The sequence below is a fragment of the Mixophyes fleayi genome, chromosome 5 (genome assembly GCF_038048845.1).
Source record: "Mixophyes fleayi isolate aMixFle1 chromosome 5, aMixFle1.hap1, whole genome shotgun sequence".
Classification (NCBI taxonomy): domain Eukaryota; kingdom Metazoa; phylum Chordata; class Amphibia; order Anura; family Limnodynastidae; genus Mixophyes; species Mixophyes fleayi.
The window spans coordinates 99643007-99667894 of NC_134406.1; the positions used below are offsets into that span (position 1 = coordinate 99643007).

At 41.9% G+C, this 24888-nt stretch overlaps 1 protein-coding gene across 1 annotated transcript; it reads left to right on the plus strand.

Annotated features, from left to right (window-relative positions):
* Positions 1–4066: 4066 nt before the first annotated feature.
* LOC142158552 (histone H3-like centromeric protein A) lies at positions 4067–15969 on the plus strand. Its single transcript, XM_075212596.1, has 6 exons — positions 4067–4188; positions 7150–7197; positions 9102–9221; positions 9613–9749; positions 9850–9927; positions 13527–15969. Exons 3-6 carry the CDS (start codon positions 9131–9133, stop codon positions 13659–13661), a joined length of 441 nt encoding a protein of 146 aa, XP_075068697.1. The 5' UTR covers positions 4067–4188; positions 7150–7197; positions 9102–9130; the 3' UTR covers positions 13662–15969.
* Positions 15970–24888: the final 8919 nt, after the last annotated feature.

The following is a 24888-nucleotide window of genomic DNA, read 5'->3' on the forward strand; positions in this document are numbered from 1 at the left end:
GTCAGAGCAGCCGGGCAGCACACTGTCCCTGCCTGTCACGGCTGGACGGACCTGCACATAGTGTGCAGCCGTCGGCAGCAAGTGTCTGCTAGGGGGGGCGATCGCCCCGAGTAGTAGTTTATCAACTACTACTAAATACTACATTATACAGCTGCACAATTTTGGAAAATCCTAGAACCTGGCTGAGATTTAGATCATATTTTCTGATGCCTTGATAAAGACTTCTAGCAGGTCGAAACGCGTTGGTTAATTGACGAACCTCTACTTTGCTGTCATTGCCTGCCATTCACTTTGAAGTTCTTCACGCACTGTCAAGTAAATCCAGATGGATACATTGTATCGATATGCCCAGATCATCGGTTTTATCTGAAAGTCCTCCCCAAGAAGTAGAGGAAAATTATGACTATACGCCATCAGAAAGTCCTCTACGCGATATAGAGGAAGATTATGACCTCACTACATGGCCACCAGTGGAAGAGAGATATGATGTTTACAGTATGCTGATGTTTTTGACTGGAGACCAGACTTGCAGTTGCTGAGTATGCTGACCACATAATATTGAAAGTGAAGTGGTTGTTAAGCTGTGTTCCAGTCTTTGGATTAATCATACAGATAAGCGATATAATTTCCTTTGGGTGTGTAATACTATGGTGATGGGCTATCACTAACACACTGCTTCTACTAATCCTATGCCTATATTATTCTGTCTTTTATATGTGCAAACTGGACTCATACCCTTGGTCCTATAAGACCGTCCAGCAAACGAGGAACTTTGATCCATTGACTATACTATTATTTCCCCACTGAACCTGGGATAAATTCCTAGTAACACACCATTGTGCGCCGTATCCTTGTTTGACTTTCTATATATATATATATATATGTATATATATATATATATATATATATATATATATATATATATATATATGTATAAATCTATATATCTATATATATATATATATATATATATATATATATATATATATATATATATACACACACACACATACACATATATACATATATACACAGACATGTATACATATATACATATATATATACTTCTGTGACTAATACAATCCATTATTTATTAACTTGTCCAAAGTAGGAAAGGTACTCAATTGTCTTCAGAACTGTAGTAGTTAATGTAACCACCCATCCGTTTTAACTAAAGGAAACCATCCACAATGACAAAATGTATGTTTGGACAAGGTCCAAAGGAAAATGTAATCTATATATTTTGCAAATGTTCAGCCTGGAGCCAAGAACAGTGGAAGAAAATGAGACACCCAAGAGCATGACTAGAGAGCTCCCGATTAAAATTGTTTGATTAGCTGTGATTGCATTAGCAGCTGATGCATGCTAAAATCATGCAATGGGTTATTTGAGGATATGAGCCAGCCAGAGAGGTGTGTCTGGGAGTTACAACTTCTGCACTGAATTCTTTATTACTTTGCGGCAGTGGGTTCCATTCCTAGCTAAGTCTGTCTTGGCATTGCATCCCTTGTAAGGGAAAGGACTGCAGTTTATAGTCTAAATGTAGTGGTGATTTATGAGAACCCTTTGTCTAAGTTTTGAGAGATAAGCTACTTATTTGGGAGACATAGCTGAATTGAGAAATTGCCATCATTTACTACGGAATTATTTTCCACTTATATGGTATATTTTTTCTTTGCTAGCTTGTAAATTTCACTTAATAGCAATAGGAGGTCGGTTTGGTATCCTGAAAATATATTTATGGACTACTAATAAAAATATTTCTAAGGCAGCAGAGTTGTTAGGAGACTGATCTAATTTAGCATAAGCTGAACTTCAGGGGGGTACAGGGGGTACTCCTGTACCGGGCCCGGGCTCACCAGGGGGCCCGGCGGCAGGGGCCCCTGACTGACCCGGGTCCTCACTGCCCACATTTCTTTTTTTTAAACTTTTTTTTTTCTACGCGCGCGCGCCCACCCACCGGGGGAGGGGGGGCGCCATTGGTGCTGGTGTTCAGGGGGGAGCTGGGTAGTGGAAAAAAACCCCCAAAAAACCAGAGATACTCACCTGTGATGGCAGCGCTGGCGTCCCTCCTTCTTCCTCTCTGCACTATTTACAGTGAGTGTCAGGCGTGACATCATCAAGTCACGCCTGACACTCAGTGAGGAACTGTGCAGAGAGGAACAAGACAGAAGAAAAGAGAAGAGAGGGAAAAAAGCTAATACAAAGGTAAGTAAATAAAAGGAGAAAGTCACAGGAAAGTTTAGAAAGATTAGGAAAAAGTAGGGAAGAGAGGCACAGACACCATGAGGAAAAAGTAGGGAAGAGAGGCACAGACACCATGAGGAAAAAGTAGGGAAGAGAGGCACAGACACCATGAGGAAAAAGTAGGGAAGAGAGGCACAGACACCATGAGGAAAAAGTAGGGGAAAGGGGCACAGACACCATGAGGAAAATGTAGGGAAGAGAGGCACAGACACCATGAGGAAAAAGTAGGGAAGAGAGGCACAGACACCATGAGGAAAAAGTAGGGAAGAGAGGCACAGACACCATGAGGAAAATGTAGGGAAGAGAGGCACAGACACCATGAGGAAAAAGTAGGGAAGAGAGGCACAGACACCATGAGGAAAATGTAGGGAAGAGAGGCACAGACACCATGAGGAAAAAGTAGGGAAGAGAGGCACAGACACCATGAGGAAAAAGTAGGGAAGAGAGGCACAGACACCATGAGGAAAAAGTAGGGGAAAGGGGCACAGACACCATGAGGAAAATGTAGGGAAGAGAGGCACAGACACCATGAGGAAAAAGTAGGGAAGAGAGGCACAGACACCATGAGGAAAAAGTAGGGAAGAGAGGCACAGACACCATGAGGAAAATGTAGGGAAGAGAGGCACAGACACCATGAGGAAAAAGTAGGGAAGAGAGGCACAGACACCATGAGGAAAATGTAGGGAAGAGAGGCACAGACACCATGAGGAAAAAGTAGGGAAGAGAGGCACAGACACCATGAGGAAAAAGTAGGGAAGAGAGGCACAGACACCATGAGGAAAAAGTAGGGGAGAGAGGCACAGACACCATGAAGAAAAAGTAGGGAAGAGAGGCACAGACACCATGAGGAAAAAGTAGGGAAGAGAGGCACAGACACCATGAGGAAAAAGAAGGGAAGAGAGGCACAGACACCATGAGGAAAAAGGGGGGTGAGAGGCACAGACACCATGAGGAAAAAGGGGGTGAGAGGCACAGACACCATGAGGAAAAAGTAGGGGAAAGAGGCACAGACACCATGAGGAAAAAGGGGGGTGAGAGGCACAGACACCATGAGGAAAAAGTAGGGAAGAGAGGCACAGACACCATGAGGAAAAAGGGGGGTGAGAGGCACAGACACCATGAGGAAAAAGGGGGGTGAGAGGCACAGACACCATGAGGAAAAAGGGGGTGAGAGGCACAGACACCATGAGGAAAAAGGGGGTGAGAGGCAAAGACACCATGAGGAAAAAGGGGGCGGGGCAGAAAGTCACTGAGTGATGGAGAGGGGGCAGGAAGGCACAGTGATGGAGAGGGGGGCAGGAAGGCACAGTGTGATAATGGGGAGCCAGGTGAAGAAGGAAAAGCAGCATGGAGGGCGCAGTGTGATAATAAGGGGACAAAACATGGTGATGAAGGGGCACAGTAATGTGTGTGTGATGGTACAGGGGGCTTGTGGAAATATAGTGTGAGGTAGGTGGTGGCTAATTAATGGGTGCAAGTTTGTTTGTGGAGTAATGGTTGGGCAATTTTATAGTGCAGACTATTATTTAAGATGGGGTGGTTTGGGGGCTACTGAATGTGGGGGAGAATGAGTTCACTCTATTAAATGTGACTGAATTATTTAATGTCAGTGATTAAGTATATTTCTGAAATGTAAATACTATTAATTTATTGCTGGGGCTGTTTGTAGGGAGGGAAATAGGTTTGTGCTGGGTGCATGGATGGTGGAGGCTGACCTGCCCCTGTTGGACATGGTGCATGATGGGTGGTGGAGGCTGGCCTGCCCCTGATGGACAGGGTGCATGATGGGTGGTGGAGAATGACCTGCCCCTGATGTGCAGGGTGCATGGGTGGTGGAGGCTGACCTGCCCCTGATGGACAGGGTGCATGATGGGTGGTGGAGGCTGACCTGCCCCCCTGTGCAGGATGCATGGGTGGTAGACTGGCCTGTCTCCGTGCAAAGTGAGTAAGTTGTGGAGGGCTCCATGTGATGGTACATACATACACCGAGGTGGAAGTAGGCTGGTATATGGTATTCCATACTGCCCTTTCTCCTACTGCCTTGATTGTAAATAAAACCATCAAATTCCAGTAATGATTTCATCATTAATGAAAGAGATCAGTGAATGTAATGAATTTAAAAGGGTCAGGTACAATAAGCTATGAGGTTTCAAGTCTTTTCAGTTATAAATTAATTGTTTGGGAGCTGGGTAATGAATAATAGTGTATAGGAGTAAATACAGGCTCCCGACTGCTGTTTTGACGGCCATCTACAAATGTGATTTTATTTAAAATATTCTATCAGTTTAAATATCATTAAATTTTGCATTTCACACATACCGTATTTTTCGCTCCATAAGACGCACCTGACCATAAGACGCACCTAGTTAAATCGTGGTATAAACAAAAAGTCTTAGTTAAATAGCCTAAATGGGACAGTGTAAGCCTGGTGGAAAAACAGCTAAGACTCCTAATTGTCAGTGACCTCCAGCCACATAGTACAAACTGATGCTGAAAATGCAAAATGACCAGAATGATGTCCGTTGCCAGTGTGGTCTAATGATATTTAAGTGATGGTCCACACAGAACCCGTGTCCTGTTATACCAAATAATCCAACCGCTATAATGTGTTGCTGTAGAAAAAATCCATCCAGATCACACTAGAGGATAATAAGTAATCAAGGTGGTAGTTCTGTTATCAGCGCTATTATCAGATATGGAACGAGGTGGATATAGTGATACTTGCTGTTTGCTCTCAGTCTCTTCCAGCCGCGCGGCAGTTCCGGGGGTGTGCATGTGTCAGTCCGTGTACAGGTCAGCTGACCGGCAGGCTGAGTGTTAGAGTGGGGATTCTCGGCGTTCGTGTCGGGTCACAGATGACGTGTAGTGGGCGTATCCCAACGATTTTCGTCCCTTTCGGGACTTTTTCAAGGGTAGCGTCTTGCCAGCAGTATTCGCTCCATAAGACGCACACACTTTTCCCCCCACTTTTTTGGGGGGAAAAAGTGCGTCTTATGGAGCGAAAAATACGGTATATAAAATATATATAATTTGAATGCAGTGCAACTTCTGACCTGCAGGTGTCACTGTGACATTTGCTGTGTACAGAAGCTATTGGGCCAAGTGCTATACTTTATATCACATGCATCTATTATTTATATAGACATATTACATAGCACTTCAATTAAATGTTCAATCATTCACATCACTCCATGCCCCAGTGGAATTTACAACACACTAAAGTCAGTTTTGCCTAAAGCCACATGGGGAGAACATACACAGATAGGTAGGATTCATTGTTTTCAATGTCTATAGCCGGGTATTTATGAAGTGTACGTTATGTTGTCTGGAATAAAGTTATTTTTTAAGTTACGTTTGTTTAGTTCCATTTCATGAAAGATCAGCACATTCTCTGCTAGGGCTTTTGCAATGAATTGAATCTCCATTGATGTGGGGAAAAACAAATGTCGGTGAGCTCTATTCATTTTGATGTCCTATTACTATGATCTTTTATTTTAAAGGCGCTGATATATTATTGGACATTGAATTAAGGGGTAGTGACAGAGCCGTAACTTAGAATTCTAGCGCCTGGGGCGAGAAAGACAAATGCTGCCCTCCTAGCCCTCAATTTTACCCAAATGAACCTAAAATATTCCTAAATTGCGCCCCTCTTCAGTGTTGCACCCTGGGCGGTCGCCCCTGTCACACAGCCTTAGTTACTGCTCTGGGTAGTGACACAAACAAATGGTATACAATGACATAATGTGCAGCAACTGAATCATTAATACAGTATAACCCACAGTGGCATTAATTAGTTGGGAGGGAAAAAAAAAATCTGTGTTTCTGAAAACTGTCATCATAAGTCCCAATATCAAACTCACATCCTCTGTGGCGAGTGCCCCCTCATTCGCTTCCCCACGCTGTAAAATGGTACATACGTCCCAACATATCTGTCCTAGGCAGCGGGACAGGGGCTGGCCATTGTGGGGCAGGGGCGTGGCCATTGCGTGATAGGGACACCCCCAGATGACTGCCTAGCACTAGGCTGACCATTAGATATCTTCATTCCCACCCACAGGGGCAGAGCTGTTTGAGTGATGATCTTGTTTCTTTCCACCAATATTATTGCTCCTGCCTGCTGCCACTATCGTATATTAATTACAATTACCCGGTGTTATCTGTTAAAAATAAATAAATTGTGAACTCTGTTTGCTGCTGGTGCAGGAGCACGTAAAATTTTATATTTTGTAATTTCAAAATTGCTGAACCTGCTGTATGTGTCTCTAGTGCAAGTGTTTAAAGCAGTGGTCAGGGAACAAAGGTAAATGACCCCAAATGGGGTAAAAATGAAATTCCGGGGGTGATGCTGCCGATTCACATGCTGTCAGTTGGATTGTAGATCCCTTTAAATATGAAATTGCTGTTGTACCAGACGAGCCTCAAGGGTTGGCAGAGGCACTTTTTGAGCTTCGATGCAATAATGAAGCACGTATTGCATTTGAAAACAAAGCAGAGAAATTGATTGGGCGCTGAAGACTGTATCCAAATTGCTCTGACATCAAAATGCCCCAATATTGATGCTCTCATATAAAAAAATGAAGCAACATCATTTCTCCAAAACCTGAAGTTTTGAAGTTGAAACTTTCAAAGAAATTTTGAATAGATTCAATAAGAATTTGAATTCCAATAATTAATAATATATGATTTCCTTCCTTTCAAATCACAGGGGTAACGTCGGCGTATCTAAATATATTTGTGGGTAAAAGGTGAAAAAGTTCCCTGGTTTTCAGCATGTACAAGATGATGACAGAATACGCTTTGTATGTGTTAGTTTGGAAGATGTCTGATGAATTATTGGGCTCCACCAAATAAATTTGGACTTGCTGTGCTAACCCATGCCCCTTGTTTTGGTTTGTTTTGTAGGTCGCTGTAACCAGCAGAACTGTGACTAAGGAAGCAACGTGTTTTATGGTACGGATTATACATTTGTCAGTCATGTGCTCATTTCTGGAAGTGAACGATGAAACCCTCTCATCGCAAAGTTATTAAATTTATGATTAATTGTAGCTGCAACAAATCCAATCTATTCTATTAATGTATTCAGCACGCTGATAATCTGCGGCAGCTGGCGTATTTATGTCTGCCTTTTCCTATTGGATGTTTTTCATTTTGTTTATATCTTTTATGTTTTGCATCAGTTGCATTTATTAATAGCGTGTTTGCAGATTTTCAAAACGCTCAGGCTAGCTGTGAATAATTACTTGGAGTTCTTTTTCTATCCCTTGCGTATAAAACTGTGTTTAACAGAGCCCTCAAATCAATATATAGATATCTTCTATTAGACCATGGATACTGATGTGAGCGAGAGAAAAATGTAAACTTTCTGCAGCTCATTTTAGAGGGGTCCAGTTACCTCTGCTTCAGCCCCATTGTCTCCGGGGGTCCTGATGAAGTCATGTTTAGTCTGCAATGTCGAAATAATACATTCTACCTTTTAAAAAAAAATCCATATGTCCACTCTAGTCTTACAGTTGAGTATTTTACAGTTTGGTGCTACAGCGGTAATTGCTTGTGACGCGTTTCTTCTTCTGCCATGGAAGGCGGTTGGAGTGCCAGAGGTAATCAGCACTCAGAGAGATTTAAGGCATGAGGAACCGCTTGCTGAACGCAACTCAAGCGTCGCTGTAAATATACCATATATATTGAACCTTATAGAAAAAGGACTGACACGCATTTACAGTGGAGACTGAGGGGCGATGGGCACAAGACAATAGAACTTGCATATTGCATCTATAGTTCACTATGAATGACATGCCTTGTTGGCCACTTATTGGCTTCTGTGAGCACTGTCTGCAGCACCAGACTGCAGATTGTAACATACCACATGCGCAAGGACAGCCCTTGTGCAAGAGAATAGGTGTAATACTTAATAACAGAGGGGTAAATGCCAGAAGTTAGGGTGCACCTGAAGATGGTGGTGACCAAAATTTTTTATTTCATTACTTGCCAAATGGTAAAATAAATGTCTTGGGTCTCTTCCCGATGGAAAAACAAAACAAAAAACCCTACTTAATTTACTATAAGCTTTCAGTAAAATATATGGGCCTCACTGCACGAACAAACCTCCTTTCTTATTAACATTGCCCAAAGGTACAAATCTGCACTAAATCTGTAACAGCCAATCAGATTTATTGTCTAACTTCTACGTGGATAAAATCTCATTGCTGATTGGTTGTTGTGCACCTTTTGAGCAGTCCTCATTGACTGCAATGGGGCAGTGCTCATACTACCTAATTGAAGAATATTTTCTTGATCTCAGCCTTGCTAAAAGAAGGATATTTGCAGTCACACATAAATAGTTGCTCACCAGTCACCACCCCCCCCCCTCCACCCCAACCATCTTGCCAGAGACCCCATTGGTCTATAGTACTTCCCCCTCCCGGCTCACTGGAACTGCACCAGATTGTCTCCAAACATCAACCACGAGGCAGAGGGGGGGCAATTAGTACTATGTCAGTTTCTAATGGGGGCTGATAGCCCGTTGCTTGTGTCCAGTGGGCTCCTCAACACACAGCGGAATGGTTTTTCAGATTGTGAAGAGAGGGGTCTGAGATTTCCTACTGTGAGGGGGGCTGGTATAGGCCCTTGCAATTCTGTTTTGGGGAGGGTTGAAAGTCTGTGGGTAAAAATTAATTTGTCACACAGCATGTTCTTGAAGAAAATAATCATTTAGATAACCATCTACCTTAGTTGTATGTGGTTGGAAGAATTTTAAGTGGCGTTATAGGTGTTTAATTGAAGTGTCTGCCAAATTAGAACACTTTGGAAACTGCTTTATATTGTATGTTCTGTCAAACAAGGATTTGTTTCTGCAGGTTTTTGCTTTTATTTATATCTTAAAATTATGACTCAACCCCCTGGAGCAATCAAATCCCGCAGGAAGTCAACTCGTCCGCGGAAGGTACCCCCCGCGGCCTCAAACACATCCCCTGAAAGTAAGAATCAATTGTTTTTTGTTTAAAAAATGTGGGATCGAGCTTTCATTATAAAAGAGGGAGACTCTAAAGCAAAATTTAAAAAACATTCCACGGAGCAGGGTTTGCCCGAGGACTTTGACGTTTCTGGTCCTGCCCCGACCCCACTGCACAGAGGTGAATGGTCATTGTCCCATCTCTATTCTTAGAGATGAGAATTGACACAAACAGTGTAGAATGGTGAAGCAAAAACAAAACTTGAAGATTGTGTCGGTGGGACCTGTTCTGCCGCAAGACGTCAGCTGGAAGATGAGCTTATTGCCTTACACGATAGAATTGTATTTAATATTATTGGCATAATGGGCTACAGAAACCAAAAAGAAGTGGATGATAAGCTTTCTTTAACACCTAGGGAATTCAGATGCCAGCCAGAGAGCGAGTTCGAGCCGTAAAAGGCGTTACCGTCCGGGAACTCGGGCACTGATGGAAATAAGAAAGTACCAAAAGTCGACTGACCTGCTCATCAAAAAGGCCCCATTCGCCAGGCTGGTGAGAGCTCATCTTCTCTGCATCCAGTTCTCTCACTCTTGAGTTTCATTTCTTTTATTCAGATTTTCTGTATAATTTCTGGTTTCTTCTTTTGGTTCAGGTGAGAGAAATCTGCATGCAGTATTCCCGTGGTGTGCCGTACTCGTGGCAAAGCAAAGCGATCCTGGCGTTACAGGAGGTCAGGATCTTTATTGAGAGAACAATACTGGCATCAATCCATTGTGAACAGTGATTATTATAGATTTGTAAGGTTCCACAGCGTCGTACAGTAGGGAAAACAGAACATACGTAAAACTAGGACATACAAGGTAGACAAAATAAACACAGATATGAAAACAAAGGGTATGGAGGACCCTGCTCGTTAGACAGCTTACATTCTAAGTGGAAGAGGGCACAGCTGAGACAAGAGGAGGGAGTGTGGCTCAGAGTAGAGTTTGGGATAGTTGTGAGGGTGCATTAGTGTGAATAGTATCAGGGATAAGGTAAACTCTAAAAAAAAAAAGATGTGTTTCAGAGTGCGTCTAAAGATTTGAAGGCTGTGGGAGGGCATGATAGAGAATCCCATAAGTGGGGAGGGGAGCAGCACAAGAGAAGTGTTGTAGGAGGGAGTGAGGGGTCCGTACCAGAGACAAGACAAGGCGCAGGTCAGGGTTAGATATAAGAGGGAGGAAGAATATTTTAAAATGAGATGTTTGAAGGTGTGGTGTTGAGGACTTTGTAGGTAAGGGTGAGTAATTTGAATTGGATTCTGGAGGACACAGGGAGCCAGTGTAGGGATTTGCAGAGTGGTGCAGCAGATTTGAAGCGGTGAGAGAGGAAGATTAGTCTTGCAGCAGCATTTATGATGGATGGAAGTGTGGTTACATAGGTGTCAGGAATGCCAGATAGCAGAAGGTTGCAGTAGTCAAGACGGGAGATGAAGAGAGCATGGATAAGAGTTTTGGTTGCGTGTTGGGTCAGAAAAGAGTGTTTTCCGTCATTGTTCTTATTTTTGAAATATGGCTTGTATTCTAAGATTTGTAGTGGTCACACAAAGCTCAACAAATACAGTCACCAGAATATCAGAGTGTGCGTTATCTCCATGCTGTACTATTTATCACAACGTTTCATCGCAGCATTTTCACCTTAGTCACAATGGGCCTGTAATGATTCTCATTAAAATTGGTTCATCCCAACATTGTCTGGTTGGGTGCACTTTAAAATTGTTTCGCCCTAGATTCTAGATGTTTGTACAAAGCTTTGTTGCGGACCTTGTATTTAACTGTTTATCTTTAGAAACTTCTAACAAAAGCACAAATGCCCCAAAAAAAGACACTGGGGTGTTGTCCATAGCAACCAATCAGATTCTAGGGATTGTTTTATAGAATGTACTTGATACATGATAGATGGAATCTGGTTGGTTGCTATAGGCAACACCTCCACTTCTTCTTTGTAGAATTTTTCATTAATCTACCCCTTTAACTCATTATATGCTGTTCAAGACAGAGATGAGGGGGTTGTGTTGCAACCAGGTTGATGTAGTTACTTACTCAGACAGGAAAAGTGATGTGGTCCACGAGAATTTCTCATAGATGTTCATGCTAAAATTAAATGTTTCACAAATATGAATTTCATTTTGAAAAATAATTCTTGTATCAGAAGTTTGTTGGGCGTAGATATGAGTTATTACTCCTAACCCAAACATAATTAGTTTGTGCCCAGCCGTTGCTAATGAGTATTGATGGCGATTACAGAATGAATGTATTGCACAATGCACCATAATTTATTATTCGTGTTAATCGAAATCATCCAGTAAATAAACACAACAAAGCTTCTCAATCCATAAGGAAAAGTACTAAACGTGTAAATTAATGTCCAATACCAATATTAGCGGTAGTGAACCATTTAATATGAAAGTTCCCATTGAATTAATATCGAAAAGGACATTTAAAAAGTTGCTGAAAAACTGTAAAATCGAACTGCTATAATTGCTAAACGCTGATACCTGTAACTAGTGCGGTTCTCTTAACAAGAATGTCACAACAAAGCGCTATATGTTACTCATTTTATATTTCTTTAGAAGTCATGTACCACATATACTATCAGCAAACTCCAAATGCTCTACAAGAACAGTAAAGGAAATGTGTTTGCAGGGGGAAAAGATGAGGGAATGGGGAGAGGAGAGATAAAAAGAGGAGACTCATTGTCTCAGTTGGGGGGGGGTTGTGTCTAGAGAAGAGTGGGGTGGACATAGGAGTTATGTTTAATAGCAAGAGATCATTATTTACTCTTGAGTCTCTTTAAATTCTAGCTGTGGGGACAGAGTGGCGGTTAACGTCATTATTTGTGCAAATCATTTATTTTCGCATCATTATTTATTTGACTTAGGAGGTCATTTATCAGAATGGACATCTGGTAGGTTCGAACTGGGCTTGTGTTTGAGTTATCAAAGATATTAAAGGATGTTATTGTTATAGGGCTAATTTATCTTTTTTTTTTTTTTAGATTGCAAACTAGATCTTATATAGTGGAGTGGATGCAGTACACTTAGGGTTATATTTACTAAACTGTGGGTTTGAAAAAGTGGATATTTTGCCTATAGCAACCAATCAGATTCTAGCTATCACTTGTTTAGTACAGTCTACAAAATTACAGCTAGAATCTGATTGGTTGCTATAGGCAACATCTCCACTTTTTCAAACCCGCAGTTTAGTAAATATATAATTACCCTTAGATTTACTACACAGCGCTATAGGACATGTTAGTGATATCAAGGCATCAGTATTGTAGTAGAACAACCAAATGTATTTGAGTTTTTGGATTTTTGTTTTGTTTACAGTAGTACAATCATTTTTATGGGTGTGATGATTTATGCATTTTCAGAATTCAGAAGGGGCAAGGTCGACTCTTTCAAGGCTGAGGATAGATTCACAGCACAGTCTACGATATTGACTTTGATCTTGGATTTGAGCTGTATGGCCTAGCATCCAGGGGTAGGGATAAAGAACTTGGGTTATATTTTGGGCTTTGGCTAACATCAGTGTTAGAGTTATGTCTAAAAATAAGTAATAGGACTATCAAGAGGATAAGGTTGAGGCTGGTATTGTTGTTTATAAAGTGTACCGATCGCCTACACACAGTGAAAGCAGCATTTTGTTGGCTGAACCAATTTTCATGAGAGATAATCTGGAAAAGAGAGGTGACATACAATATACACAGTGTTCCTGATTCATTAAGGAAAGTAAGACTAAAAAATGAGTAAGTTTACTCCTCTACAAAGGGGTTGTAAATTAGTTTATTATTTTGCACATAAGATAAATACTGCCTGTTTTTTCATGTAGGACACAAATACTTGATAGCTTTATTTGTACACTGAAATTTGAAGTTGATCTAGGACATGCCCTACCTCAACTATAAATCTGCCATCACGTTTTAAATTTACCTCCCCCATGCAACGCAACATGGTTTTGCCAAGGTGAAAAGTTACTCATTTTTTTTGCTTTCCTTTCCTTAATGAATCAGGCCCTAGGTGTCTCTTTGGTGTCTAGTTCTTATTGGATTGATTGGCCTAATGATCTCTCGCTTTAGAGTGAGGTCTTCTCTTTCAAGGAAGGAGGCTCTCGAGATCCAGGTTTAAGAGAAGGCTGTAAGCAAGGCAGGTTTAGAGGCGTTTTTTTTGTCCAGGCTTCGTTGCCAGGCACACAGAACCTTTTATTGTGTGTATTTGTCATGTATTAGTATAATGCTTTCATGACCTTTTCCAGGGCTTGAACTGTCTTGTGTGTGTGTCCTCCACAGGCAGCTGAGGCCTTCCTTGTCTTGCTCTTTGAAGACTCTTGCCTGTGCAGCCTCCACGCCAAGAGGGTGACTGTCAAGGATAAGGATATCCAACTGGCACGGCGAATTCGGGGTATGCAGCATGGACTGGGATAGAACTCCGCCTATAAACTCGATGCCCTTGACATTTTGCGTGTTTATTGCTTTGAAGGAAAGCACTAGTCTGCCAAAACTGAATTTGCCAAGAGAATGTCTCACTTGAAATAAGAGAGGTTGCTGCAGGCTTATTCAGTAAATTTCCCAGTGATGTGTTACGCTGACTAACTGAATCACAGGCTTGCGGTAATTATAGAGGAACATTCAGCTATCAAGGCACGGACTGGTGTTGTGTATATACAGAATGAGAGGTTTATAGTTAAATCAAGGTGTGCAACGTGAGAGGAGTAGCTTAGTCATTCGCATTTGTTGTATATACTTGTGTACTGCCAAATGGTGCAATCCTAAATCAGGGAGATATGTAGAACAAGTAGAAAATTGAGATGTTGAATAGCAAATTTTCTTAAGCTAAATAAATTATACTCTCAATGCTGATACATTAAGTAAACAATATTACCAAAAAGGAAAAATGATAGCAAGATGAATTGTAACAAATTAAGTTAAATTGAGTATTTGAGTAATGTATTCAATATGTCTCCGATGCTAGTTATCGGGTATAACGTATAAACAAATTTGACCCAACGCGTTTTGTCCCTAGTGCTGACTTTCTCGTAGGAAGTATTGTGTACTGAATCATGGCATTCTTTTATAGTAGCTCTCATCCTTAATGGTTTAATTTCCTCCTAATTAAGTGCTAATTGTCATACACGTGTGTTGCTGGTGTTCCAAGGATCAGAGTAATGCCTATACATGTGGTTATTTAGGTGAAACGCGTTGAGTACTAGTTTACACGTGATGTCTAATAATTAGCATCAGAGACATAGTCCAGTCTAGCAGGATACCTACTGACTGTTGAACTGCAAAGTCTACAGCAATACGGTACTTGCCACAGATCAAACTACAATGAACCTATGTAGCACAATTTTTTCCCTCCAATATTTAAATCTTAAACAGTACTTCACTATGTGCCCATCTGTCTCCTTTTATTAACCCACAACCACACTTATCCGTACAATTTGGAGGGGCACTTCTGCTGTGAAATCTGAACAGGCAGCACGACACATATAATCTGGGCAGTCACAGATCGACTAGAAGGATTACAACAATACAAGGCTCCAATCAAATCTAAATGTAAATACATAAGCTCACGATCTTACTAATTTCGCCTGAGTACTTCAGTATCTCGATTTTCTGCTGGTCTGTCCATACACATCTCCCTGATTTAGGAGTACACAACTATATACAGTCAAAGAGCAATCGCAACAAATGTCAATTACTAAGCTAATCATTTCATGTTGCACGCCTTGATTTAACTTAAACCTCTCATTCCGTGTGTGTGTGTATATATATATATATATATATTTATTTGTATGCATGCAATCTCAGTCCATGATTTGATCGCTGAAAGTTCCCCTGTTTCATACTCCAGATAACTCTACACACTTTATCCCCTACAGTATAATATAAGGATATTAGAAGTTGGTGGGAAGGCCTCCGTCTCTGAGTGGCTTTTATACAGGTTTGGGAGCTCCTTGGTGACTTCTAATACCCGTATTTTACATTGGGGCAGGAGGTTCCTCATTTCTCATAGTAACCCCGTTACACATAGATGAACAGAGCTACATATAGACACTGGAGTATATTTACTAAACTGCGGGTTTGAAAAAGTGGAGATGTTGCCTATAGCAACCAATCAGATTCTAGCTGTCATTTCGTAGAGTGTACTAAATAAATGACCGCTAGAATCTGATTGGTTGCACTAAGAAACAACTCTACTTTTTCTAACCCGCAGTTTAGTAAATATACCGCATTTAATTCTACCGCGTGCGAGTCGGCTTTGTAGCGCTTCTACATAACTTGGATAAACACTGATGAAAGTAATGTTAAGCCAACTCTACTTCCATGTTAAAGTCTGTTGAAGTTGTTATGGGGTCAGAAGGGGTTCTCGCAAATGGGGCTTAACTATAAGTGTATTTGTTTTACTCCTTTAGAAGTTTACTAACTATAGCAACCAATCAGTTGCTTGTTACCATTGTCTAACCTCTACTAGCCAGATAGAAGCTAACAGCTGATTGGCTTGCTATGATTTTATTGCGTATTTGTGTACAGTTTTGGAAAGTCTCCTCCTTTTAATGTACCCTTGCACAGCAGGGCAAAATATAAGGATATTGGACTTTTATCATCACCTTGCACTGAGGTGACTTGTAATGTTTCTTAGGGCATTGAGATACAAATTTACCAGTTGCCAAAGGAATAAAAACTTGTTTTATATGTTTAAATTACTGTTATTAAACTATGTTTTGCATTTCTTTGTTTACTTTGGGGTTTTTATTTATGAGGGAAAAGAAAGCTCTCCACATTGCTCCCTCGTTCCTGTGTAAATTGATTGGGTGTCTCTGACTGGATGTTTGATGAAGGTGCAGTGGAGGTCTCTCCCCTTGTTATATTATAGGCCATATAACCTCTGGCTGCAGGAAATAAAATAGAATGAGGAATAAAGCAGATATGAAACGCAGTGTATGAATCACTGAGATTCTATAGGATTCTCCCTAGTATCTGGTTGCTATGGGCAACACCTCTACTTTTACCCCAAAGAATATAAAGTATGCCACTGCAAGCGCTCACAAGTGGAAGTGTTAGGTTATTTCACTTCTTCAGCTTCAGCTCCAGCTCCAACAAACAAGCATTGCCTGTAAAACAACATATAATTCCATTATTAGTCTGACCAGTTTAGTGCGCACTAATTAAAAAAAAAAAAAAATTAAAAGCACACATATTAGGCACTTCCCTAAACTACAGTAGACAACACACATATAGGGGTAGATTTGCTAAAGTTTCTTAAAACAGAGTGGAAGTGTTGCCATAGCAACCAATCAGATTCTAGTTATCCTTTATCTAGTAGATTGTAGAAAATGATAGCTAGAATCTTGGTTGCTATGGGCAACACCTCCACTTGTCCTTCTTTACAAGCTTAGTAAATCTATCCCATGGTCTTTAAATAAACAAGAGAAACTGGTGAATCTATAGGTTTGTAAAGTGGAGATGTTGCCTATAGCAACAAAATGACAGCTAGAATATGGTTGCTATAGACAACATCTCCACTTTTTCAAACCCGCAGTTTAGTAAATATACCAAATAGCAAATACAGCATTTAAAGAAAGTAAACCCAGACTTTGCTTCTTTACAATAGCAAGGTAAGATGACTTCAATACTATCTACCCTGAGCTCAAGACTCCCATCTCCATAATGTGTTCTCCTATTATATAGATATATACAATTGTTGCACAGCTTTCTCCAGCCGTTCAGAAGCCTGTGTTCTGCAAATTATACGCAATGGGAAACGCTGATTACTTGTGCTGTTACTGCAGTCAGCCTTTCTACAGCGTATGCGTTCTGTGTCAGCTGTGCAGCATTCTCCATCGAATATTCTATACAGGACATGAACTTCTGAACGCTGCGTTTAACTGGCTGGAAAATGCCGTGTGTGTTGGTTACCAGAAGTCTTTTTGCACCTCTCTGAGTAATAATAAGTTACACATGGCTGAGTATGTGTTTGGCACAACATAAATCAACAGAGCTTTAAATATATTATTGCTTGTATTACATTCTTTTCACATTTGTATTTTGTTTGTTTTGTTTTTTAAACATTTATTCATTTGACTTTTTTGGGATGGTGCGGGTGAGGGTGTGGATTAAAAAGGAGGTGGCCAAAAGTTTTCCTGCAAGCCATGTTGTTGCTCTTATATTTATCAAGACTACACTACATGTTATCAACCACCTCCCCGATGTACCTCTTTGTTTTTGGGGAGGTGGGGGGGGTTCACCATTACTTAATTGCAGCTGTGCTTTGCTAGGACTGGAAGCCAAGAGAAAAGGTCACTGGCAGTGGAAACTGTCCGGAGATTTAAACTCCCTGTCCGTATGTATATATAATGATTGCGGTCTGGATTGCGGTTTACCCCCCTATACTACACATGATCACGGCTGTCTGATACTGTCTGGATGGGACATAGCTGGACAATCCCTTTAAGATAATTCTGTTCCCAGAAAGATGGTGGAATCTCCGTTGGCAATATTGTTTGATTTACACTGTATTCTCTTATCACAGCTACTGTCAATTAATAACGGTAAAAAGAGGACGGGGGAGGGAGAGGAAAGAAAAGGAGTCGCCCAATAAGAGATATATGTATGGTATTAGAGATCAATTTAATCCTATCATGGGGCAGAGGCTCCATGTGGTCTACGCATCCCAAGAACTAATTTGGAGTTTCATGAATATCTCTAGATATAGCAAGTTTACGTATTTAATATATATCTTATTAGTAAAAGGAGAGTTGGTGGTTATGTTTTTTTTTCGAAAGTAGCGCAATTTGGCATTTTGTTGCACCTAAGATATATGTTCCTAATCTCAATAAGCTTGGGTGAGTTTTGAATGTTTACATGGTAAAAGAGAATCAGGTCATGTGAATTTCCTTTATGTATTCCATGAGGCAATGTCGTTCTGCCCATAGGAGAGTTGTTATAGGACCGAGCCACCATATGTGAGTCATAGTTCCTTCACCACTCCAAGGCCTCCAACCGTGAGGGAATGTTTTTTTGGAAAGGTACCAATGGTAATATATTTTGTAAACATTTTAGCTTTATCTAAAACAGCTTTTTGAGAAGTTGTTTCTAACCTCAAGGTCAGGAGTTTCTCCCATGTCGTCTTCCTTTCCATGGGTCTCCATAGATGCTTGATTGTTTTAATATTATTTGATATAGGGTTGATATTAGGCCTCTGGGAGAAGTTCTGTTTGAGCAAAAGAATTGGGCGGGCTAGGGACAACAAGAGGCGTGTAGAAGTGTCTAAGTTGGGGATATTGGTAAAAGCAAGAGTTTGGATTGTATAATTTTGGGAAGGATCATAGAGGGGCCAAATCAAATAGGAATGCAAAATAGAAATACATTACGACCAAAGCAGCCACTTCTATTAAAAATGGTCATCTTTTCCCATTTCATAGTTTGTTTCATATAAAGTTATCCGATTGTTTTGAAGGCTTTTTCTGCATCTAGGATCAGAGAGGTGGGCATTTCCACTAATTGGCTATATGATCAAGGTCACTGTACGTCTTGTCTGCCAGGTATGAACCTTACCTGATCCGGGTGGACAGAGACGTCATCCTTCTGTTCAGTATATTTGCTAACAGTTTTGCAAATAATTTAAGATCAACATTTAATAATGAGGGAGCTCTATAAATGCCACTGTGGTGGCAGGTTTGGGGATAAGTACAATTTTGTGGTGGAGTCAAATTTATAGCTGCAAGGGATAGAGTTGAAAAGTTCCAATAGCATGGAAATAAGGGGACCTGCAATTTTTTTTTCTAGTAAAAGGCAGTGAGGCCATCTGATTCGGGAGCCATTTCAAGTTCTTTGAGGGTTTGGTCAATTTCCTCGGCCGCTATCACCTTTTATTTTAGAAATTCTTTTGAGGAATCTATAAATTCTTTCATTTAGGACGTTAAATGGGATGGATCAGCAATTTGTAAATCTAGGCTATATAGCTAGAAGTAGTAGTCTCTGAATGTGTGGGCAATTTTTTTCTTGGGGGGGGGGTCATATACTTGTTTTCCTGTTTAATTTTTTTTGAGGGTTATCTCTTAATTTTTTGCTGGAACGAAAAAAAAAAAAAGGAAATAATACTCACGTGACCGCGGCGCCGCGTCCCTCCTTCCTCTCTGCTCCATTCACACTGACTGACGGGCGTGACCTCATCAAGTCACGCCCGTCAGTCAGTGAGGAGCGGCAAACAAGACCAAGCCAGAAGAAAGAAGAGAAGAAAAGAAAGAATCTAACAAAAGGTAAGTAAAGAAGTGGAGAGGCAAGGGGAGGGAAACAGAAAGGGACAGTGCTATAAAGAAGAGGGAGTAAAAAAACAGGGGAGAGAGGCTGAGAGTAAAAAAAAAAAAAAGGGGAGAGAAGCACTAATTAAAAAAAGAAAAAAGGGGAGAGAAGCACTAATTAAAAAAAAAGAAAAGGGGAGAGAAGCACTGATTAAAAAAAAAAGGGAAGCACAGAGTGAAAAAGAAGGGGGGAAAGCAGCATGGAGGGCGCAGTGTGAGCATAAGGGGGCACAGTGTAGTTGTGATGAAGGGGCACAGTATTGTGTGTGTGTGATGGCACAGGGGGGCTTGTTGCAATGTAGTGTGTGTGTGTGAGGTAGGTGGTGGCTAATTAATGGGCGCTATTTTGTTTGTGGGGTGATGGTGGGGCAATTTAATAGTGGGGATTATTAATTTAAGATGGGGTGGTTTGGGGGCTATTGAATTTGGGGGTGAGTTTAGGGAGAATGAGGTCTATTTATTAAATGTGACTATGAGTTATTTAATGGCAGTGATGATTGCGGGAAATAGGTATTGCTGTTTGCAGGAAGGGAATAGGTTTATTTATTAAATGTGAATACTATTATTTTATTGTTGGGGCTGGAGGAAGGCCTAATTATTAATTGTGGGTGCTATTGATTTAACGCCGGGGCTGGCTGTAATTTTCTAAATGTAGACATTTTTTTTTCCAAATAGGTCCTTCAACATTCCAGGATCCGGACAAGCCGCAAATAAAGAAAGCCACAGGTGGAGAAAGTGAGAAGAACAGGTAGGAGAGAGCAGCACAGTGTGTGAAATGTTGTGATTCTAGTAGGGACAATGTCAATTTTTGGTGAATGTTGTGCCCAATGTAAGGTGCAGGCCAAGACTGAACTCTCTGTACACACTGCATTCTTTCTATACTACACTGTGGTGCTAGATGTCCTGAAAGTCAGGAGTGCTTGCACATATGGGACGCTCCGGCGAATTGAGGGCCTAGTGATTTTGATGTTAGCCACGCCCCAATGGCGCATTTGCCACGCCCCCAAATGCATGACCACATCCCCGAAAAATTTTAATTTCTAATGGCGGCGCAAATTGTTTTTGCATGCTCGACTATAAGGGGGGCCCCATGAATTTGTTGTACCGGGGCCCTGAATTCCTCTTGGTAGCCCTGCGCTGAAGTAGCTAGAGTGACTGCAAGTGTTTGGCAGTAGTATGAACTAGAGATGGTCACTGACCCCCGTGTTTTGGTTTTGGTTTTGGTTTTGGATCTGGATTACCTTTGTGTATTGGTTTTGGTTTTGCAAAACCGCCCTTGCGTGTTTTGGTTTTGTTTTTGGTTTTGTTTGGTTTTGGTTTTGTTTGGTTTTGTTTTGCTATTTTTGAAAAAAAAAAACATTTTTTGGGTCTAAAATAACCTAATTTAGTGCTCCACCAGTTTCTTAGATAAGTGAGGTAATTCTAAGGCTAATAAATTATGAAAAAAAACAGTTTAATCCCTGGTAGGCCATCCTTAATTCGAACACTTGTCTGCAAATTATACAGACAAACCTGGTTGTCTACCTCCTCCATCTTTGATTATTGGCAATGTAGCCATCGTCTTTGGATGTATATTACACCCTCCACTTGTAGTTGAATATAAAAAAAGCAGCCTGCACAGACTGTGGAACTAGAAAGTAAAATTAAATGGACCACGGTAGTTTGGTGGCTATCTATGTTCAAAAGTGTGGAAGAGCCTTGGGGTGCTGGGAAAGGGGGTGAGATAGCCAGGGGGTGCTGGGAGAGGGGGTGAGAGCCAGGGGGTGCTGGGAGAGGGGGTGAGAGAGCCAAAGGGGGTGCTGGGAAAGGGGGTGAGAGAGCCAAAGGGGAAGAGATGCTGTGAGAGGGGTGAGAGAGCCAGGGGGTGCTAGGAGAAGGGGTGAGAGAGCCAGGGGGTGAGAGAGCCAAAGGTGGTGCTGGAAAAGGGGGTGAGAGAGCCAAAGGGGGTGCTGGGAGAGGGGGTGAGAGAGCCAAAGGGGAAGGGGGTTCTTGGAGAGGGGGTGAGAGAGCCGAAGGGGGTGCTGGGAAAGGGGGTGAGAGAGCCAAAGGGGAAGGGGGTGCTGGGAGAGGGGGTGATAGCCAGGGGGTGCTGGGAGAGGGGGTGAGAGCCGAAGGGGGTCCTGGGAAAGGGGGTGAGAGAGCCAAAGTGGAAGGGGGTGCTGGGAGAGGGGGTGAGAGCCAAAGGGGAAGAGGGCGCTGGGAGAGCCGAAGGGGGTGCTGGGAGAGGGGGTGAGAGCCAGGGGGAAGGGGTCACTGGGAGAGGTGGTGAGAGAGCCAGGGTGGTAGGGGGTGCAGGAAGAGGAGTGAGAGAGCCGGGGGGTAGAGGGTGCAGGAAGACGTGTGAGAGAGCCAGGGGAGTAGGTGGTACAGGAAGATGTGTGAGAGCCAGCGGAGAAGGTGGTGCAGGGGTTAAGTGAGAGGGACAAAGGAGAAGATGGTGCAGGGGCATAGGTAAAAGAAAGTGTAAGGAGAGAGACATCTTAAGAATTCGAATGTCAGGGATGCAGCTATCATAAAACACAAGTAGTAATGAAGAATGGAAATGCACAGAGGGGACAAGTGTTAAAAAAAATAAAAAATCAAGCCTTCATACTCCATTCACTTATAGTTTCTATACCCCCACTCCTAAATTTCTGCTTCGACCACTGCCCTCTATTCCTGCTCCCGACTGCCTGTGTGAGCTGACAGCTGATGATCCCTCCTCGCCCAGCGCGCCCAGTAGGAGAACAGAACACAGGATGCCATAATCAGGTAAGTTCATATATTTTCTCGTGTGCAATATGTTTTTAACCATCCTTTCTTGAACTGGGGACACTACAGCGTATCCAATAATGTTTAACACTATGTATTGCTCATTATTGCGCTGTAATGTTTTTTGCATATTTATCTGTACAGAGATTTTTAATTAAGGGGAAAAAAGATTGCTTGTCATAAATTTTATCTGCAATTGTGTCAATATATCTATTTTTGTTTGCATTGTAAATGATGTATTAAGCTGCTCTTGGGACTCACACTCAGTATCTGATATGCTGTACCAATTTTTATTTGTGAATGAGTTTTTGTCTGGGCTTTACTAATGATTTGGGGGCACTACTATGGCATAATGTTATTTGGGGTCACTATTGTGGCATAATATGATTTGGAGGCACTGTTGTGACATAATATGATTTGTGGGCACTACTGTATGGTATATGTTTTGGGGGCACTACTATGCCATAATATGATTTGTGGGCACTTCTGCATGACCAAATATGAATTGAGGGTAATACTATGTGGCATAATATGACCTTGGGGCACTACGATGTGGCATAATATGAACTGGGCACACTACGGTGTGGCATCATATGAATTTCTGCCAAAGGCAAGTCTTTTATTGTTGAATATGATGGGAGCCCAAAGAAGTTGCTGTATTGGGGCCCAAAATTCCTCTTGTCAGCCCTGCCTGTGAGTCAAGGGGGTAGACGTCTCCAGGTAAATAATCTAAATGTTTCCTATCTAATCAAACTGATGGATCACATCCAATTATTTCTCACCCACCTCCTCTATCCCCCTTAATTTATTTACTGTGTTATTTAAAATGAATAGAAAAGACGCATATCCAATTACTGTAGTAAAACAAAAATATTTTTCTCTTACATTTTGCTGTAGATGGAAATACTTTTAATGCGGCTGTGTGGGTTCAACTGATCATTCAATAGTTATGTTTTTTTAGATATATGTTAGTTTTATTTCATGTGGAATGATTCATGAAAATTCTGCCATTACTATTTAATTGAGGGAAAAGGGTACCTGTTACCTATGTAACACCCCCCTAGTGGTGTTTTAGTTAAACCTTTACCTCAGTGAATAGAGGAGGGGTCACCTAGAGGGTAAGATAGAAGTTTCTGAAAAGTTACATAAACTGGTTACCATGGTGATAACCCAGCCCAGCCTGTGAGACTAAGTGAGAGGAAGGAGGGGCTGTCATTAAGGGGGGATAGGAACTGAGAAGGGAGACACAAGAGGAGAGTTGTAGCTGGGGACCTGGGGTGGAAGCTCCCAGGCTCCCCCAGCATTGCCTGGAAGTCTGAGCATGGTGACTGAGCCAGGGCAAGGAATGTGTGCACTGGATGAGGGGGAGAACTCCATGCCACTATAGAGAACCCAAGAGAGAGGGGGACACTTCGCATGGAAGAGGCCCTGGAGTGAGGGCTGCTACAAGAGGCCTGGTAGCTGTAGTGTCAGATCCTGAGGCTGAGAGTACACAGAGTGACGTGTCAGAGCACAGGAGACATCATCCCCGCAGAGGAGGGGTGAGCTGCAGTTGAGAGGTACACAGAGTGTGTCAGAGCTGCATGGAGGAGAGGCTGCCTGCCTATTAGCATCCATGCATGTGCCCCTGCAGAAAGGGTATCTGCAGTGAGTATGGAGTGTAAGAGAGACCAATGATTTATGTTACATAACATCTGGATAACATTAAGAACTGTGCAGGAGGAGTAATGAGATATATTTGCAACCATATTCGTATTGCTCATTAAGAACTGTGCTGGAGAGAGTAAGGAGCTGTACATATATTTCTTTATTGCTGCAACCATTATGATTATCGTGCTGGAGGAAGAGTGTAAATAAAGAGTTGAGTTTGTTATAGAGATGGTCTGGCGCCCAAATTATTGTGACTTCTATTACACTGCACCAAAGTGACATTACCTGTGTCCCACTAACTACAAAGAAACACCTGCATGTGCAGGGACCCCCTGATCATTTACACCCATGCCCATCAGCTAGCCAGGGCTTGAGAAGGAGGTGCACTGTGTACCCTTTGCACCCCACACTACACACAGTGACAGGGGGTTACACCTATATGTGTGTGTAAGTACTCTGTTCGTTGTTGCTATTTTGTGGGAGATTTGAAAAAAGCAAAACATTGTTTCCTACAGTGGCGTCTGTATAATTGGTGGTATTGCTGTAGTATGGGGTGGCGTGCTGGTGGCAATGTTGTAGTGTGTTTGGTGCTTAGTATTGCTAATAAGTAGGAGAGGGTATTGCTATAATGTGGGGGGTGACGCTGTAATGTGGGGGGTGATGCCGGTTGCTGTAATGTGGGGGGTCATGCTGGACGCTGTAATGTGGGGGTGATGCTGGATGCTGTAATGTGGGGGGTGATGCTGGACGCTGTAATGTGGGGGGTGATGCTGGACGCTGTAATGTGGGGGGTGATGCCGGTTGCTGTAATGTGGGGGGGTGATGCCAGTTGCTGTAATGTGGGTGTGATTGATGTAGTATGAGTGTGTGTGGGGGGTTATTTATTGCTGTAATTTGGGTACTAATAATGTATTGTCATGGTATTTATTGATGTAATTGGGGTGCTA